At 37.3% G+C, this 19739-nt stretch overlaps 2 protein-coding genes across 7 annotated transcripts in view; one reads left to right on the forward strand and one right to left on the reverse strand.

Moving 5' to 3' along the window:
• Positions 1-4546, forward strand: part of RIC1 (RIC1 homolog, RAB6A GEF complex partner 1) — a 133213-nt gene extending 128667 nt beyond the window's left edge. For all 4 annotated transcript variants that reach the window (XM_068552550.1, XM_068552548.1, XM_068552549.1 and 1 more), the window contains 3 exons: positions 566-743; positions 898-1086; positions 1928-4546. In XM_068552550.1, the coding sequence (XP_068408651.1) occupies positions 566-743; positions 898-1086; positions 1928-2216 (656 nt within the window). In that variant the 3' untranslated portion in view covers positions 2217-4546. The remainder of the gene's footprint in view (positions 1-565; positions 744-897; positions 1087-1927) is intronic.
• Positions 4547-6856: 2310 nt separating this feature from the next.
• The window catches only part of ERMP1 (endoplasmic reticulum metallopeptidase 1), a 50230-nt gene continuing 37347 nt past the window's right edge, over positions 6857-19739 (reverse strand). For all 3 annotated transcript variants that reach the window (XM_068552004.1, XM_068552003.1, XM_068552002.1), the window contains 2 exons: positions 10734-10897; positions 6857-10608 (listed from right to left, as the gene is read on the reverse strand). In XM_068552004.1, coding sequence (XP_068408105.1) covers positions 10444-10608; positions 10734-10897 — 329 coding nt within the window. In that variant the 3' untranslated portion in view covers positions 6857-10443. The remainder of the gene's footprint in view (positions 10609-10733; positions 10898-19739) is intronic.

Here is a 19739-nt window from a genome sequence, read left to right on the forward strand (position 1 = left end):
CTTGCAATTTATTCATTGAAGAAACTTGCTTCTGTGGATTTTCTCATGATGTGGATTTTAGGTTATTGCATCTTCATGGTTTAAACAGTTTCCTCTGTATTTCTTATAAATTGGTAATTGAATCTAAAAACGTGATCGGGAATTCCCTGGTGGTCCAGTGGTTAGGACTCTGCACTCTCACTGCCGAGGGGGCCCAGGTTTAATCCCTGGTCAGGGAACTAAAATCCCACAAGCCACGAAGCATGCCCCCAAACCCCCCCAAAAAAAACCAAAAAAAAGACAAATTATTGCTAGGTTTTTTTTTTTTTTTTTTTCCAGAGGTGGGCAAGACTACTTCTTAGGTAGTATGAAGGCACATAATGCCTGGTTACCTCTCTAGTGATTTTTTTTTTTTATATATCTACTACTATTAATGTAACATGGGAGTTTTAGTAGTGGATTTAATGTTTTGGTCTCAAAATCCTGAAGAGAAATCAACATCTGAGAGATAGCTAATATTTATAATGAAAGGAAAACATATGTTCTACATGAAGCTAGTTTGTAACTTTTGGCAATTCTTCATCAGGTGATGAATGCAGTATTGGTTCAGCCACAGACTTGACTGAAAGTAGCTCCATGGTGGACGGAGACTGGACAATGGTGGATGAAAATTTCTCCACACTCAGTTTAACTCAGTCAGACCTAGAGCACATCTCCATGGAGTTGGCAAGTAAAGGGCCTCACAAATCCCAGGTTCAGCTTCGGTGAGTTTCTCAGCATTTTGAAAGCATAGAATGCCTACTCAGGATATTTGGGCAATTAGGGTACGGAGGCTACTTTCCTGATAATGATTGCCCTTATGTACATCTGTAGATCATTTTTAGCATCAGTCATTTTTGTTTCTGCTTATATATGTAGGTATTTGCTACACATCTTCATGGAGGCAGGATGTCTGGACTGGTGCGTTGTTATAGGCCTGATTCTCAGAGAATCCTCAGTAATCAACCAGATTTTGGTTATCATACAATCTTCAGAGGTAGATGGAGAGATGTTACAGAACATAAAGACAGGGCTGCATGCTGTGGACAGATGGGCCTCTACAGATTGGTAAGTGCTAGTTTCATTAGGTTTGTTATCTTCACTGTCCTTTGGTGAATCCTGTCCTTTCACATTAAGGCTTAGTTCTGGTTCATTTATTTGGAGATTTTTTAGGTTGCTAGAAATAAAATCTCCTTTTGTATATTCATTTTAAAGGCTAGTTTCTTTAGTTACTATTTTATACCAGTTTAGGTGAGTAATATCCATTGAGATAGTGTTGGTCAGTGAATACATGTCACTGACTCAAGACTGATGCAGTACAAATGATCTCAGAACTAGGGTGGAACTTGAGATTTTTAGTTCTGTCGAATTGAAGGTAATAACCTAAAAACATCTGCTTGAGAAGATAAAAATTTAAGGTCTGTGTGAATTTAACATTCCATGGCAATTACTAACAAGCCCAAATTAAGAGTAGTGAATGAACTTAAAAGAGCCTGGGATTCTACCCCTTTGTCACCAGTTACGTGTGGATTTGGGGTTTCCCTTACTTGGGTCTAGTTTTCCTTAATTGGTAGATTCATTCAGGTTAAATGTTCTCCGAAGGTCCTGTTTTTCAAGTCTAAAATCCTATCGGTGCTTAGATTATAGAATGTGATTTTTAATCGTATTGCTGGATAAAGAGTATCAGTCTGTGCTCTTCGTGCTCACACTTACATTATGTGCTGCTCCCTCTATGGTGGCCTTGGCACCTAAAAAACCTTTCTTCCCGACCCTTCTGTGCCTCCTCCCCTTCCCCACAATCTGTCATTGACCTTACTATATCAGTGCTTGGTAGGAATTCATCCATAACATGCTATGGAGCCTTTTGAATGTGGCAGAGGAGAGCTAATTTCCTTTTTCTTCTACTTAGTCCTGGATATAAGCCATTTTTAAACATCATTAAGCCACAACTGCAGAAGCTCAGTGAGATAACAGAAGAGCAGGTCCAGCCTGAAGCCTTCCAGCCAATAACTGTGGGTAAGACTCCTGAACAGACTAGCCCCCGGGCAGAGGAGAACAGGAGCTCCTCCGGCCACGGGAGCATCCCCCAGGGCGAGGTCGGAGGTAGCAGTTTGGTCAGCCGGAAAGAGGAGGACACAACCCGAGCAGAGGAGGAGGAACCTTTTCAGGATGGGACTTACGACTGTTCTGTGTCCTAACAACAATGGGTGCCGTCACCACGGGCAGTATTAATTAGCAGCAGCATGCAGCTGAGGACACTGTGACCTAGCTGGATGATTTAACCAGGGAGAGAACTCAGCTCAGAGACTCTGGTAAGGTATTACTAAATTTTAACTAACTCTTTCTCCTCTAAGAAATCTCTTTGAGTCCATAAAAATGTGATATCAAAAAAATCATCTTTCATAAAAAATTTTTTAAGCTGCAGTGGAAGTAATAAAGAATATTATACAGATGTACATGAGAATATTTTGGTTTTATTCTTAAAGGTTGGTAGCTCTTAAACCACAGGGATTGTTTTGCCCCAGATGAGCAAAACACTTTTCACTACTTACAGCTTCCTATGTTTTCTGGTTCAGCGTGTGTTCAGACTGCTTTTTAAAAACAAACGCTAAGGTGCTTGCTGTAGCTCATCGAGTACCCGGGCTACCTGTATGCCCCCTTGGATCAAGAGCACTGGCCTCCCTAACTGGGCCTCTGAATAGATGCCTGCCCTAGCGTAAGAGGTGCCTGTATGAAGGAGACATGCTCCTCTGCTAGCCTGTTAAATCCCGGTCCTGAATGGATGGAAGCTATTTACCTGTGAGTCAGTGTGCCTGCTTTTTAGCAAGCTTGGTTCCTGCTAGGTCAGCGTGGGCTGAGGTCTGAGGAGTTCGTATCAATTATGCTATTAGATACCACTAAACTATTTTGTATCAAAGAATTGTTATCTTTTTGTGAGTACTCTTGTGTAAGTATACTCAAAGGCACTGTTCATATTTTTAGGGCTTGTACAATAATTTGTAAGGTTTTATGCTGGATTCTGCATGGCTATAGATACTTACTCTTGGAACAAAGACAGGGCTTGCTCTTCTTTCCAAATATAAGCAGTCTTCATAGAGGAAGACAGGTTTATTGGCTTGGTCATAAGGTAACAGAAATGGTCACACTGATCATGAAATGAAACAGGTTTTGTGCAAATTAATGTAGTTTCTTATTTATTGCTTTTGTAAATTGAATAAAAATGGACTTTTATGTAAATAGACTGCTGAATCCTGTATTATCACGGCTACTAAAAATTAGTATGTAAAGAATGCATTCTTCATTGTAACTTTTAAAATATTTTATGTATTTCTAGAAATGACAAACTTTAGTTTTCATACATTATGAAAACATGACTGCATACTCGATTGCTTTAGACTGAACACATATCCACTGTATGTACATCAATTACCTTATAACAGTATTAATTTAGATAGCTTGTTTGTACTGTGCAATTTGAACAAAGGAATGCAATGTTATTTTTTACAAAAATGAACTTATTTTTATAATAACAGTGTATTTGATGTGGACCAAATTCATACCACTATGTAAAACAGCCTCTCTTCTCATAGTGCAATTACAGTTTAGAAATAAAACTTGGTCCTCTATCCTTGCTTTTTAAAGTAAATGGCTAGCTTTAGTTGTCCTAGCCAGGTTTCCTTTGAAGGGAAACCCAAAACCATTTTGAAAATGCTTTGTTCATAACTCATCAAACGGTTTTAAATTATTGAGTTTGGTAATTTACTATCACTTACTTTTCACATTACAAGTGCAATAATTTCACATACAAAAACTCCTGAATGGGTGGAATATGTGATTACTGGTACCTGGTCCTTCTGGTGCTATGTTTATTTAAGCCTTTGTTTTAAACCACCTTTCCCTGAATTTTAAGATAGAAAATGTTTCCCATGTGAGTACATGCAGCCCAGCAAGAAACTAAACTGAAGAATTTCTTCTCCTGTCCTAGTCTTATTAGGAGAAGAACTAGCATTACTTTTGTGTTTGGTGTGAGTATTTAGTCAATAAAAATGATTTACCATTGTAAACAGCTATGATCTTTTCAGGTATCCTAATGTGCTGCTGGGTTCATCTTGCACTCTTTAAAGCAGGGCACCAATAAGTTAACTGTATTCCTGTGGTTAACGCCATGAACGAAGCTTTTCTTGTATAAACTACTTGTTTTTCAACTAACAGATATAGGTGGCCCCAAGGCAAAAAAATTGGCAACTTTACAGAAAATTTCTCTTTGGTAATGTGTTACATACTTTAATTTTTTAAATTCATATTTTAATTTTGCCTTGTTTGGATCACATATCGACTGTTTAAGCCATAATTTTAACCAATGAATTTAAATATTCAATATAACTATTTGAAGTTTAAATTATTTGCTGATACCAAAACAAGAAGTCATTTGGGGGTAGAGTCAACCTTTGCTTGTAATTAAAGTTGCTGCTACTTCTGTAATGTGTATTTTTTTACTTGGTAAAGGGCAATAAAACCATTACATGAACTTTTGTTTATTCATCATCTCAAATTAACAGCAAAAAGTATATGTATTGAAAGTCATAAAAATATTCTTTTCATTATATAATTCTATCTTAGAATTTTCCTTATGAAATAACTAGAAATTTAGATTTAAAATGTGTATGCAGAATTATTTAGAAAAGGAGCATCAAGAGTTGGCAGCATCCTAGATGCCTGGCAATAAATAGGCAATTGGAACAGACGGTCCATATTGATGACATGGAAAATATTCAAAATATAATGAAAAAATGATATAAAATTACACATACCAGAGGAAACTAGTCATCTCTAATACATGCGACTAAAATAATAGGTGGAATTTTGACTTTTTCTTTTCCTAAATCTGCTTTCTGTCTCTGAATTTGCCTGTTCTGGACATTTCATATAAATGGACTTATATAATATGTGCCTTTTTCTGTCTGGCTTTCACTTAGCATGCGGTTTCCAACTTTGTATATTAGTAGTTCATTCCTTTTTAAGGCTGAATAATACGTTTTATGGATATACTAAATGTTTATCCATTCATCAGTTGAGGGACATTTGGGTGGTTTCCACTTTTTGACCATCATTAATAATGAACATTGATGTACAAGTTTCTGTGTGGACATGTGTTTTCAGTTCTCTCTAGCAGTGGAAATGCTGGGTCATATAACTGGTTAGTTTTTTTGAGGCAATGCCTAACTGTATTACAAAGTGCCTGTGCCTTTTTTTTTTTTTTTTTTTAACATTTCCACTAGCAGTGGAGGAGGGTTCTGGTTTCTACTATCAGCACATGTTATTGTCTGTATTTTTGGTTATAGTCATCTAAGTTATGTATGAAGTGGTATCTTATGGTTTAGATTTACATTTCCCTGATGGCTAAATAATGTCTTTTCATATGATTATTAGCCATTCACATCTCTCAGGAGAAAAATATGTATTCACATCCTTTGTGCATTTCACAAATGGGTCATTTATTTTATTGTTGGTTTGCAAGAGACCTTTATATATTCTGGATACTAGACTTATCAGAGATATGATTTGCAAATATTTTCTCATTCTGAGAGCTTTTCACTTTTATGATACTGTCTTGAGGCAAAGAAGTTTTTCATTTTGGTGAAGTCCAACTTTTTCTTTGGTTGCTTGAGCTTTTGGGTGTCATATCCAAGAAATCATTGCCTAATCCTAGGTTATGAAGATTTATGCCTGTGTCTTCTAATGAGAGTTTTATATTTTAGCACCTGCATTTAGGTCTTTGATCCATTTTGAGTTAATTTTTGTATATGGTATGAAGTAAGAGGTCTATAACTTTGTTCTTTCGTATGTGAATATTCAGTTGTTCCAGCATCATACACTGAAAAGATTTTTTTCCTATTTGAATTGTCGAAATCAATTGACTAGAAATGTATGGGTTTATTTCTGAGACTGTCAGTTGTATTACATTGATCTCTGGGGTCTTTCCTTAATGCCAGTACCACATCGTCTTGATTACTGTTGCTCTTTAGTAGGAGATTTTGAATGTGTGAGTAAGTCATAAGAAGTTTGGTTTTTTTCAGGACCATTTTGGCTCTTCTGGGTCCTGTGCATTTCCATTTGAGCTTTAGAATCAGCTTGTCAATTTCCGTGCACACCTGCACACACACACAAGGCAGCTAGGATTTTTATAAGGATTGTATTCAGATGAATTTGGAGAATATTGCCGTCTTGATAATATGCTTTCCAGTCCATGAACATGGGGTGTTTTTCCAGTTATTCATGTCTTCAGTTTCTTTCAGTAGTGTTTTATAGGTACTTTTGTTAAGCTTATTAGTATTTTATTCTTCTTGATGCTATTGAAAATAGAATTGTTTTATTTTTGGATTGTTCTTTGTTAGTATATAAAAATACTATGCTGTAATTGGATCCTACAGCACTGCTGAATTCATTTACTATTGGGTTGGCCAAAAAGTTCGTTCAGGTTTTTTGTAAGATCTTAGGGAAAAACCAAAATGAACTTTTTGGCTGACCCAATATAGTTTTTTGTGTGGACTCTTTAGGATTTTCTGTATAGAAGATCATGTCGTCTGCAATTAGAGCCCTGGCCAGAGCCTCCAATACAGTATTCAAGTGGCAGCAGTAGATAACCTTGTCCTTCTGGCGTTAGGGGGTAAGTATTGAGTCTTTCATAAATTAGGATGTTAGCTGTTGAGTTTTTCATAGATGACCTTTATTTATCAGGTTGAGGAAGTTCCCTTCTATCATTAGTTTGTTGAGTGTTTGTTTTCTATCATAAAAAGGTGTTACTTAGTTAACAAAAAAATTTTTTGCATCTGTTGAGATGATTATACTGTAGTCCTTTATTCTACTAATCTGGTATATGACATTGGTTTTTTGAGGTGTTAAACCAACATTCCATTCCTGGTATACATCCCATTTGGTCATGGTGTAGGGCCAAACGGAGAAAAGAAATTATCAACAAACATGCTTATTATATTTTTTACCAATCAATCAATCAAATCAGGAAGTAGTGGTATCAAAAAAAGTACTGATGCACTTCAGAAATGCCCAAGATGTTTTTTCGAACAAAAACAGACATAAAGAGGCATAGATGCATTTTGGCTTTATTGGCCCTAAAAGAAGGCAAGGTGTATTTAAGAATAGAAGTTATTCGGAGGGTATTCACTTAGGAAGGGCAGTTAACTTGCACAGAGCTCTGGGAGCTCACAAGTGGTACACTGTTTGGGGACTGGTGGTGCCCCTTCCTTGTGTGAAGATTGGAATGCACAGTGGGTTACTCTCTGGCTGAAAGACTGTATTTTCTTCCCTCCCTCCTATCCCTATCAATCAATCAATCAATCACTTAATGAAAGAATAGCCTTTATTTATTTATTAGCCCTTCAGTGATTTATTCTTTGCCAGTGGCAATGATAAAACTGCTAAATATGCTGTAGCTCAATATTTACCAAATGATTGATTGATAGGCCATTGATTTCTGTGAAATTCAGATGCACAATTTCATTCCACAGTAAAATGGATTCCAGTTGAAGCCATGTTGAGTTCTTTGCTCACATGACCCTTTAAAACATCAATGATACCACATGAGCCATCTAGGTCTTTTTAACGGCTTTAAAAGGCTCTGTACCCTTCAAATATGGGGGCTACAGGAAAACAAAGATCTGTTTCTCTGTTAAAGATACTAACTCATATGTTAAAAAATTTCAGTTAAATTGTAAGGCAATAATTAATTCTTAGCAAACCAGTGAAAAGAAATAGACATAATCATTTTTTCTATAGCTTCCTGAGTCAGCAGTCTGGCTTCGTAAGTAGTGGCTCCCTCAGTGGTGACATTTTAGGAGTCCTGTCGTGCTTATTTACATCTGCTAAAGTGTGGAAACAGAAATACTTCATGCAACAATCTTAGGTCAGACACAATGTAAATTTTAAGGCTTTCTTCAAAATCGCAACCCTTCATACTTTCCCTGAATGTGCAGTACTGTACATTTTAAATTCTGCAGGAAATGCATTAGAATTTGAAAAGACCCTTTTAGAAACGAGTTATTCAAATCAGATACTCAAAAAACTAACAAGTTCTTTAATCTCAGAGATTGCTGATCTGACAGTGTTCTTAACAGAGCCATGAATATTGTGTATAATTACTTAACCACTTTTGGCATTAAAACAGTCCCCCAGAATATTAAGCATGCCGTGAGACTAGTGAGCATTTGTACGATAATCAGAGCTTTATAATGCCAGAGAAAACCAAAACAAGAGAGAATTGTTCGCATAGGAAAATAACTCAAAGGCAAAAAGAAAACCGTGATTATTACTGAAAAGGAGTAACAACAGGGAACTATTTGTTTCTCATGTAATGTCCTTCTTCAACACTTGTGATTTTGCTTTTCTTTTTCCTATAAATAATTTCCATTAATCTATTTCAGATTAACCACAGGAACAGAAAATATGCCTGTATTTTGAAATGTGTTTAGATACGTTTTTTTCTCCACAATTGTTGAGTCTATAAAAGCTATAAACACTGCAAACCTTATGTGTACTGCCTGACACGTGAAGCACCCAAGACTAGTGATACAGCTGACCCTTGAACAACATGGGTTTGAATGGTACAGATCCAATTATACACAGATTATTTTCATTAAATGGGTATTACAGTACTACACGATCCGTGGTTGGTTGAATCCATGGCTGTAGAACCTTGGATACAGAGGTATGACTGTAAAGTTATATGCAAATTTTCAACTGCACAGTGGTCAGCACCCCATATCCCCGTGTTGTTCAAGGGTCAACTCTATATGGTTCCTACAACGTCCAGGAAAAGCAATGGTTCCAGTGTCCACGCATGTGACAGCATGTTACCATTCAGCTCTGGCTGCAACCCTGCTGTCTGTGTGGGCTCGGTCAGTTTTTAAGGAGTCACAAATTAGGCAGGCAGTATGAGGAGCATGATTCAGAAAGCACTAGCAGCTTCAAGAAGTATTTTCTTCAACAGTGCACACTTACTATGCTCCTTCTGTTCAGGCAGATCCGAGTGCCACTTTTTTTGTTTTACTATGGCTTTTCTTTAAAATGTTTTTTTTTTGGCCTAGGCTTGCTAAATGCAAAAATTGTCTTTTTACATTTTTAATGGAAAAAAGAAAGCTAGCAGAATTTACCACTGCTCTAACTAAACTCTTCCACTGCTGGAGCCAGGAAGCCAACAGCCATCTTCCTCAACATGAAAAGTACCTCTAAGTCCTAGAGCTGCCATCATGTAGGATCTGAACACCAACAACTATAAGGACAGTTACAGAAGGACATTCCAGTACAAGCCACAGCCTCAAGTCTCAGGAAAGCCAGCTCTGCTGAACACAGTAAGTTAGTGAGAAACTAATCTGTTCAACTGGCTGGAAAACAGACAAAAATAAGGACCCAGTGCATCAATAAAATTATGCCCTAAAGGATTAACCTTGGATAACAGAAGACTCCTAAAAAATGAGAATAAATATAAAATGCCCAGCCACTCCCAACCCCACTCTCCTCCCACCCCAGAATAGCCACCATGGCAACTAGTGCTCTGAAGAAGGAAGTTAACGTCATATACTTGCACAAACAATATTCTAAACCAAAAGAGCCTGTGAAACTCAGAGGGAAAGGTAACTAGACAAATGCTCTTCTCACAATGGTGAGGTGTGGAGAGGAGGAAAAGAGATGTTTCAGAGGCAAACAGGCATTGAGAACAACCTCAGAAAAGCATTACAATGATGGAGCTCAGTGACCACTTGTCAGAAGGACAGGAGTCACCAACTCACACAGGTTTCCACATCAGAGGACGGGGGCTTCAGAGATGCAAAGCACACTAAAGGCTGCATGCAGAAGCAGAGCTCTCGGCAGAGGCTGGGGCCTCAAAAGCCCAATGGTTCTTCCCCAGTCTTTACCGCAGTTGCTTTCTAATGACCTACAGAGTTAGGTCTCAAGGGGAATCATTACTGTGAATGATATTTAACCTACCATCCAATGACACAAAAGAAAATAGTCTTGGGCTTTAACTAGAAATGTCATTTGTCTCATTAACAGGGGATTTACAGTACCTTCTGCATCTTTCATGATCCTAAGGGGACAACTATTAAAGTGGTTTGTTGGCTTTCGTCCTTAAGGTCATATAAAATGACATATGTAGGTAGTGGCAATACCCACATGTGCTTAAGTGCCAGAAAACTGGTATTTTCAAGTGTCAGAAGGGCCATGCACACTACCCCAACAGCATAACCATTACAGACAGTGCTGGGCTCTGAAGAGTGTTAGCCCACAAAGCTCTTTGAACATAATGCTCATTAATTCATTGACTTACATACCAACATCCATGAAACACAAGGAGAAACCGTGCCACGTGGAGTATCCCACTGGGCATGTACTTAGAGCTCATCCACAAGACTAAAACACAAAGAGATTGTAGGTGCACACCCAGGCAGAGGGAAATGTCCAATCTGGGAACTTCTCTTTCAGAGCATCCAGCTGGGAGGATCTCTTGTCATCCCCAGAAAGATAGTGGGCAGCAATGGCCACAGTGACCACTCCTTCAGGCTGTTCTTCCAAGACCTGGAGGAGAAAATTAGTTACTTCTCTACTTCTAGGAAGGCAGAACACTGACTGATCCCAAGGTTCTTGCCAAATACCACCTGGAAACCTGATCAGTAATACCAGCAATGCTGGGAAGTTCCCACCTGTACTTCTATCCAGAACTGCCATGCAGAGGCCTGGAGTCCATGGGAATAGAATACAAAGTAGTCCCCTCCTTTACTCGTGACTGGGGTGCCATTGCCGAGAGACCACTGAGAAAGTGTAGACCCTTTGTGCGTTCGAACGTAGAATGACATATGGCTTGGTCCTGTATGATAAGAGGAAGGAAGAATAGTTAAAACAATCTTTGAAAAAGCAACAAGAAAAGAAACCCACCACCCAAACCAGACTACGAAGTTCATGCTTTATATCACTTTTAAGACACTCAGTACAAACCTAAAAAAGGTCTGCCAGGTTGGATGTTCAGTGTGTATCAACAAAGGTAAGTAATGAGGTGCAGCAGAAAAGTTATAATGAGAAAACCTGTTTACATCTCGGTCTGGTCATTTAAACATGCAAGAACCTTACCACTCATGGGCCCTTCTTCAGAAATCTAGAGAATAAGCTTCATCTAACCCAAGAGATAACTGCAAAAACTAAAGCAAAAGAACTGACAGTGAGGATTTTAATATATCCACATACATTATTAAGACAAACAAATACTGAGGTGAGGGTGGAAGACTAATGGGCAAATGTTGCATGTAACAAACACAGAGGGAAAGGGCAAAGCAGATAATCAAACTGTTGTATAAGCTAATAGAGTTAAAGAATATAATTAAACACTGACACACAGATAGTAAAAGGTTAAATAACAGGCAATCAAAACAAAAATATAAACCTTACATGCCAGAAACTACTTTTTTAAAGAGCAAAGACAGCACATCATAGAAAAAAATACAGCAGATAAAACACACGTAATTATAAATATTGTGTGAAAGTTGAGACCAAAAGTATTATAGTTACACAGTAAAAATAAATGTGAAAAGACCTACCCCAGCTGCTAAAAGAAAAAAAAGTTTAACTTAGCTTACAAAGCTAGACCTAATCACATACTGTATTCCAAGAAACATAAAGAGATTCAGGAAGGGTAAAAATAAAGGTTATTTCAGGCAAGTGGACAGAGTTTTTAAAAAGACAAGAAACATTATTACAGGTAAAACTAGAAATCAATGAAATAGAGAATAGAAGAAATAGACCTAATAATCAAAAATCTGTTATTCTTTTAAATTAACAAGACAACCACTAATTAACCTGATTGGAAAAGAGACAGAGGGAAAGGAGAGTGGAGCAGAGAAAACAAGTATACACAAAGAGAAACAAGAAAAGTAAGCAGAGGTTGTTTAAAAAATCACACATAATCACTCTGCCGCCCTCTGTAAGTTTGAAAACCCACATGAAATGGATATTCTGCTAGGGAAATACAGATTATCAAAACTGGTAAGAGATAATACAGCTAAAGCAGAGATAATAAAGCTAAAGCAAACCAATTTCCCTAGAAAAATTATTAAGAAACTACCCTAAGAAAAAGCACCAGGCCCAGGTGGTTTTAGAGAGGAATTCAAGCCAACTTTTCAACAGAATAGTTCTAATGCACCATAAACTGTTGCAAGAAAATGAAAATTAAGGAAAACTTACCAACTGTTTTTATGATGTGTAACATTCAATACATTAATGATGTATACCTAAATCTGATAAGGACAGTACCCGCCCACCCCCCCCCCCAAAAAAACCCCCATACATCACAAACCAATATCACTCATGAACACTGATGCGGAATTTCTAATTAATATATTTGTAAACAAATCCAACATCACGTTAAGAAAATAACAGCCTATGTATGACCTGGTAGGATACACCATTTATTAAAAGACCCAAGGAAGAAAAATCCCGTCATTAGTTTTATAATGCTAAAAAAGCTTCTCACAAAATTAAAATCCATTCCTTAAAAAAACATTCAAGGAATGACAAGTGACGAATGCTTGTTTAACATGATAAAAAAATATATACCTTAGCCCCAACGTCAATCTCTTACATAATAGGAAAACACTAGAGACCTTGGTTCTAATATCAAGAACAAGGTGAGGATGCTCACCATCTCCGCAACTGTTCTATCCTATGCTAGAAATATTAGTTATTTAGACAAATCAATTAGAGGCATAAGAGTTCGTAAAGAAAAATTATTTGCAGATGATATACAGTAGTAAACTATACACCTGAGGTCTGTATTTGTATGGCTCTCGGGCTAAGAATGGTTTTTACGTTTTTAAAGAGTGGTTAACAAAAGAATCTATCATGGAGACATATGGCGAAGCCTAAAATACTATCTGGCCCTTTAAATTTTGGCAATTCCTGGTATACCTGGTGAACCCTAGTATCAGTGATTAACTAAAACAAGAAGATTCAGTAAGGTAGCAAGATATAAAATGACATACAGAAGTCAACTGCCTTCATACATAAAAAATATAGCCAGTTTGAGGACACAGTGATAGAGAAAATCCCAATGATAGTAGCAACAAAACCTTTATGGCACTCCTGAAAGACACGAAAGTAGAACTGATCCAACAAATGCAAAGACATTTCCAGGTTCATGGATAGGGTGATTCAACATTATATGTCAGGTCTCCTTAATTTATAAATTTATTATGATACTCCTCTAAATACCAATTAGCAATATGTTTTATATTAGATGATACTAAAGTTCTAAATACTAAAATTATGGAAAAATAAGCATGCAAAAAAATGGCAAGGAAGATTCTAAAAAAACAAAAACTACAAAGGATCTTAACCCTCCCAATCATTAAATTATAAAGCTTCTATAATTAAAAGTGTGGTAACTGGTGCACAAACAGACCTGCACACATAACGTCAAAAAATAATTTTAAAAAAAATGATTTCTTGACATTTGTAATCACAAAACACAGGGCAGTAGGTGTGCAACCTGCCTGCCAGGAACCTGAATTTTACTGGAATTCTCCAAATGGTGCATAAAGGATAGAAAAAGGTTTGAATTTTTCTGTGCTTCCTTTTTATAGGCTGGCATTTAAATAAAATAAAAAATTATTGGCATGAAGAAGAAAACCAATTAGTGCAAAATAAATTTATTTCTAATTAAAATTTTAAAGCCTAGAAAACAGAAGTATTCACCTTCAGAAGTGTCAGCTAAGGCACTTACTTCCCATAAGTGCTTCATCCCACTGGTTAACTACCAAATATTATTATTTCACTACTACCATCTTGTGTCCTCCAGCTTCCCTCGCTTACAAGATTTTCAAGTCCCTGCTGTGTTAAACTGAATGGAAATACAAAAACCAAACAAGCTACTTGTAGAACAGAAAGTTCAGTAAAAAGTGGGCAAAGCTGAGGTATATATAGTCAAGTAATTTTGTGTATGGTGTTTGGTAGTGTTCTAATTTCATTCTTTTGCATGTAGCTGTCCAGTTTTCCCAGCACCACTTATTGAAGAGGCTGTCTTTTCTCCACTGTATACTCTTGCCTCCTTTGTCATAAATTAGGTGCCCATATGTGCATAGGTTTATCTCTGGGCTTTCTATCCTGTACCATTGATCTATATTTCTGTTTTTGTGCCAGTACCATACTTATACAGTCAAATAATTTTTGACAAGGGCACCAAAGCAATTCAGTGAGCAAAGTCTTTTCAACAGATGGTGCTAGAACAACTGGATATCCATAAAGGAAAAAGGACCTTGACCTCTACCTCACACCATATACAAAAAACTAACTTAAGGTGCATCCCAGGCCTAAACATAAAAGCTTAAAGCTATAAAGTTTCTAAAAGAAAAAGTCTAAATTCATGATCTCTGGGTAGGCAAGCTTTTTTGGAAGACACATAACGCATTAATCCTGAAAGAAAAACCTGATAAAATGGACTTCATAAAAATTTAAAACTTCTTCACATCAGAAGACATCATTAAGAAAATGAGTGGGCAAGAAATCTTGATAACACTATAGTTATCTGATAAAGGATTTTATCTAGAATGTATGAACTCCTGTAAGACAACAAGCTCAGTTTTTAAAAGGGAAAAAGACATGAGGAAACAGCAGATGAATGGCCAGTAAGCACTTAGAAAAGTGTTCCACATCTTAATTATCAGAGGAATGCAAGAGGTACTACTACTAAACACCCACAAGAAATGATAAAATGAAAAAAAACAGTAAATTCTGATGAGAATGTGGAGTAACTGGAACTCTCGTATACTACTGGTGGGAGTGAAAAATGGAAAAAAACAATTTTAAAAAGTTAAACGTCTGTACTATGAACCAAACAATTCCACTCTTAGACATTTATCCAAGAAAAGTGGAAAACATATATTCCCAAAAAGCTTTGTACAAGAATGTTCATAATAGCTTTATTCATATTAGCCCCAAACTGGAAACTGCCCAGGTGTCCATCAACGAGAATGATAAGCTGTGGTATAGTCATGCACTGAATACTACACTCAGCAATGAATAGGAACAAAATAGTGATACTCAAAAACAACACAGCTCAATCTCAAACACATTATGCTTAATGACCAGACACAGAATATTACATACTGGACGATTCCATGTATATGAAGTTTAAGAATGGGCAAATCAAGTCTGTCAATGTAGGAATCAGAAAGTTGCTTCTCCAGGGCAGGGAGACTTGAGTGTAAGGGAACTTTCTGGGGTGATGGAAATGTTTTGTTTTGATAGTGGTTACATGGGTATATGTATGCTTTTATCAAAACTAATGGAACTGTATAAGATCTGGACATGTCAATGTATGTAAATTAGGCCTTAAAAGATATACATATATATATATGAATGAATAAAAATAAGGAAGGGGGAAAGTTACGTATGAAGATACTTTTCACTCATAAAATCCTGGGCAACTTTCTATCAACCTTTTTTTTTTAAAAAATTAATTTATTTTTGGCTGCATCGGGTCTTCGTTGCTGCATGCGGGCTTTCTCTAGTTGTGGTGAGCAGGGGCTGTTCTTTGCAGTGCGTGGGCTTCTCATTGTGGTGGCTTCTCTTGTTGCAGAGCATGGGCTCTAGGTGTGCGGGCTTCAGTAGTTGTGGCACACGGCTCAGTACTTGTGGCTTGCAGGCTTAGTTGCTCTGCGGCACATGGGATCTTCCTGGACCAGGGCTCAAACCCATGTCCCCTGCACTGGCAGGTGGATTCTTAACCACTGCACCACCAGAGCAGTACCTCAACCTTTTTTTTTTAAACTCAGTAATTAAAGTACAGAGTGAACAGTAGCAGGAACTTTTAAAAATGAACTTCCTGTATTAGGGTTCTCTAAAGAAACAGAATAGGATGTGTGGAGAAAGAGAAAGAGAATTATTTTACAGAACTGGCTCATGTAATTGTAGAGGCTGGCAAATCCAAAATCTGCAGTAGGGGCTGGCAGGCTGGAGACTCAGGAAAGAGCTGAATTTGAATTCCTAGGCTGTGCTGGCAAGACTCCCCCTCCTTGGAGGAGGAGAGTCTTTTTTTTAAGGCCTTCAACTGATTGGATGAAGCCCACCACATTATGGAGAACAGTCTGCTCTACTCAGAATTTACTGATTTAAATTAAATGTCAATCCCATCCAAAAAATACCATCACTGGAAACATCTAGTATGGTGTTTGTTCACATATCTGGGTACCATCTTAAAAAGAAAAAAGCTGACAAATTTAATTTAACTCAACACATTTGAGTGCCCATTATGTGTCAGTGATTTCACCAGGCACCAAGAACAGAAAGATAAGAATCCACCCATGTCTGCCTCCCTTGAATTCTAGTGGAAAATACAGACATGAACTAAATAATCATGATACAAGGAGGTCAGCACTACAATCAAGATATGTACAAAGGAAAGAAAAAGGATAGCAGTTGCTTAGTCTGTTGGAGAAGATGGGAGAGAAAGGTCAGCGTAATCTTGGCGTTTTGCCAAGGGGAGAAACACAGAGTTTGGGTGGGAGGTAGTAGCAAGAAAATCTCTCTCTCACCAGGAGTGAGTATGTGTTTGACTGGACAGAAAGGGGCAGTTGGATGTAGGTAAGGAATGCATCAAGGGAAGTGCTGAAAAAAGTTTAAATGGGTACCTGGGCCAAACTACCAAAGACCAAACATGCTTTGCCAAAGAATTTGGATGTATTCTGCAGCAACAGGGAATCATTAAAAGTTCTTTAAGCAGGAAAGTGACGTGATCCAATGTATTTTTGAAAAATAATATTAGAGACAAGACTCAGAAGCCAGAACACCAGTTGAGAAGCTCAAGGAGCTAACTACTAGTTTTAAACATAGTAAATATACCAAGAAAGGTAAATAAAAGTCACACTGTCTACTAATGCCAGGCCAAATGCTGTTTTGGATCTACCTGACAACTAATATCTGACACTAAAAGTTTTTCAATAAAGCTCCTTAAAAATTATAATCTGCCTCAATTTGTTTTTAGAAACACTATAAGCTCTCAAGTTGCTGGTCATGATAATAAATCTGAGGGGAAAAAAGCTCACATGCAACATATTATAAAGTTTAAGAAGTGAAGAAAGAGAAAGAAGAAGAAAAAAACTCTTGTCTGACTTACCCATTGCTTCAAAGGTCAACTTTACAGAATCCCAGGGAGGGAAGAATTGGGAATATTACATTATAAAGCATCTGTACTACCCATGAAGCAGTATAGTGTTATTTAAAGTAAACTTATTGAAAGCTCTAAACCACTTAAAATAATTTTTAACAAGTATAATCAAAATGCTAATATATCAGTTTTATCAAACAAGCATAATTGCTATGTGCCTAAAAAGCAGACCAAAATAGGTGAGGCAAAAACTGACAGAATGGAAAGAGAAAAAGACAAATTCACCATTATAGTTGGAGACTTCAACAACACTTTACAGTAACTGACAAATCCAGCAGGCAGAAAATCAGTAAGGGTATATAGTTGAACTAAAACACCACCATCAAAAACATTCATAGAACTTCATCCAAAACCAGAATACACATTCTTTTCAAGCTCACATGGAACATTCACCAAGAGAGACCATATCCTGCACCATAAAACACACCTCAACAAATTTAGAATAGAAATCATATAAAGTATGCTCTCAGACTACAATGGAATTGTAGAAATAAATATTGAAAAACAGCTGGAAAATCCAAAATATTTGAAGATTAAAGAACATACTTCTAGGGCTTCCCTGGTGGCGCAGTGGTTGAGAATCTGCCTGCCAGTGCGGGGGACACGGGTTCGAGCCCTGGTCTGGGAGGATCCCACATGCCGCGGAGCAACTGGGCCTGTGAGCCACAACTACTGAGCCTGAGCGTCTGGAGCCTCTGCTCCGCGACAAGAGAGGCCGCAATAGTGAGAGGCCCGCGCACCACGATGAAGAGTGGCCCCCACTCGCCGCAACTGGAGAAAGCCCTCACACAGAAACGAAGACCCAACACAGCCAAAAATAAACATAATAAATAAATAATAAATTAAAATTAAAAAAAAAAAAAGAACATACTTCTAAATAACAAATGAGTCAAAGAAACCTCAAGAGAAATTTTTAAGTAAATTGAACTAAAATTTTAAATTTGTGAGATGCAGCCAAAATAGAGCTTAGGGGGAAAAATATAGCACTGAATGCATACATTAGAAAAGATGATCTAAAGTCAATAATCTAAGCTTCCACTTTAATAAGCTAGAAAAAGAAGAGTATTTAAATCCAAACTAAGCAGAAAAAAAGAAATACTTAAAAATAGAGCAGAGAGCCTCCCATCAAGCCTCTTAGATAGCCTCAACCACCAGAGGGCAGACAACAGAAGCAAGAAAAACTACAATCCTGCAGCCTGTGGACCAAAAACCACAGTTACAGAAAGATAGACAAGATGAAAAGGCAGAGGGCTATGTACCAGATGAAGGAACAAGAAAAAACCCCAGAAAAACAACTAAATGAAGTGGAGATAGGCAACCTTCCAGAAAAAGAATTCAGAATAATGATAGTGAAGATGATCCAGGACCTCGGAATAAGAATGGAGGCAAAGATTGAGAAGATGCAAGAAATGATTAACAAAGACCTCGAAGAATTAAAGAACAAACAAACAGAGATGACCAATACAATAACTGAAATGAAAACTACACTAGAAGGAATCAATAGCAGAATAACTGAGGCAGAAGAACGGATAAGTGACCTGGAAGACAGAATGGTGGAATTCACTGCTGCGGAACAGACTAAAGAAAAAAGAATGAAAAGAAATGAAGACAGCCTAAGAGACCTCTGGGACAACGTTAAACGCAACAACATTCGCATTATAGGGGTCCCAGAAGGAGAAGAGAGAGAGAAAGGACCAGAGAAAATATTTGAAGAGATTATAGTCGAAAACTTCCCTAACATGGGAAAGGAAATAGCCACCCAAGTCCAGGAAGCGCAGAGAGTCCCATACAGAATAAACCCAAGGAGAAACACGCCGAGACACATAGTAATCAAAGTGGCAAAAATGAAAGACAAAGAAAAATTATTGAAAGCAGCAAGGGAAAAACGACAAATAACATACAAGGGAACTCCCATAAGGTTAACAGCTGATTTCTCAGCAGAAACTCTGCAAGCCAGAAGGGAGTGGCATGATATACTTAAAGTGATGAAAGGGAAGAACCTACAACCAAGATTACTCTACCCGGCAAGGATCTCATTTAGATTTGATGGAGAAATCAAAAGCTTTACAGACAAGCAAAAGCTAAGAGAATTCAGCACCACCAAACCAGCTCTACAACAAATGCTAACGGAACTTCTCTAAGTGGGAAACACAAGAGAAGAAAAGGACCTACAAAAACAAACCCAAAACAATTAAGAAAATGGTCATAGGAACATACATATCGATAATTACCTTAAACGTGAATGGATTAAATGCCCCAACCAAAAGACATAGACTGGCTGAATGGATACAAAAACAAGACCCATATATATGCTGTCTACAAGAGACCCACTTTAGACCTAGGGACACATACAGACTGAAAGTGAGGGGATGGAAAAAGATATTCCATGCAAATGGAAATCAAAAGAAAGCTGGAGTAGCTATACTCATATCAGATAAAATAGACTTTAAAATAAAGAATGTTACAAGAGACAAGGAAGGACACTACATAATGATCC

The sequence above is a fragment of the Eschrichtius robustus genome, chromosome 10 (genome assembly GCF_028021215.1).
Source record: "Eschrichtius robustus isolate mEscRob2 chromosome 10, mEscRob2.pri, whole genome shotgun sequence".
Taxonomy (NCBI): domain Eukaryota; kingdom Metazoa; phylum Chordata; class Mammalia; order Artiodactyla; family Eschrichtiidae; genus Eschrichtius; species Eschrichtius robustus.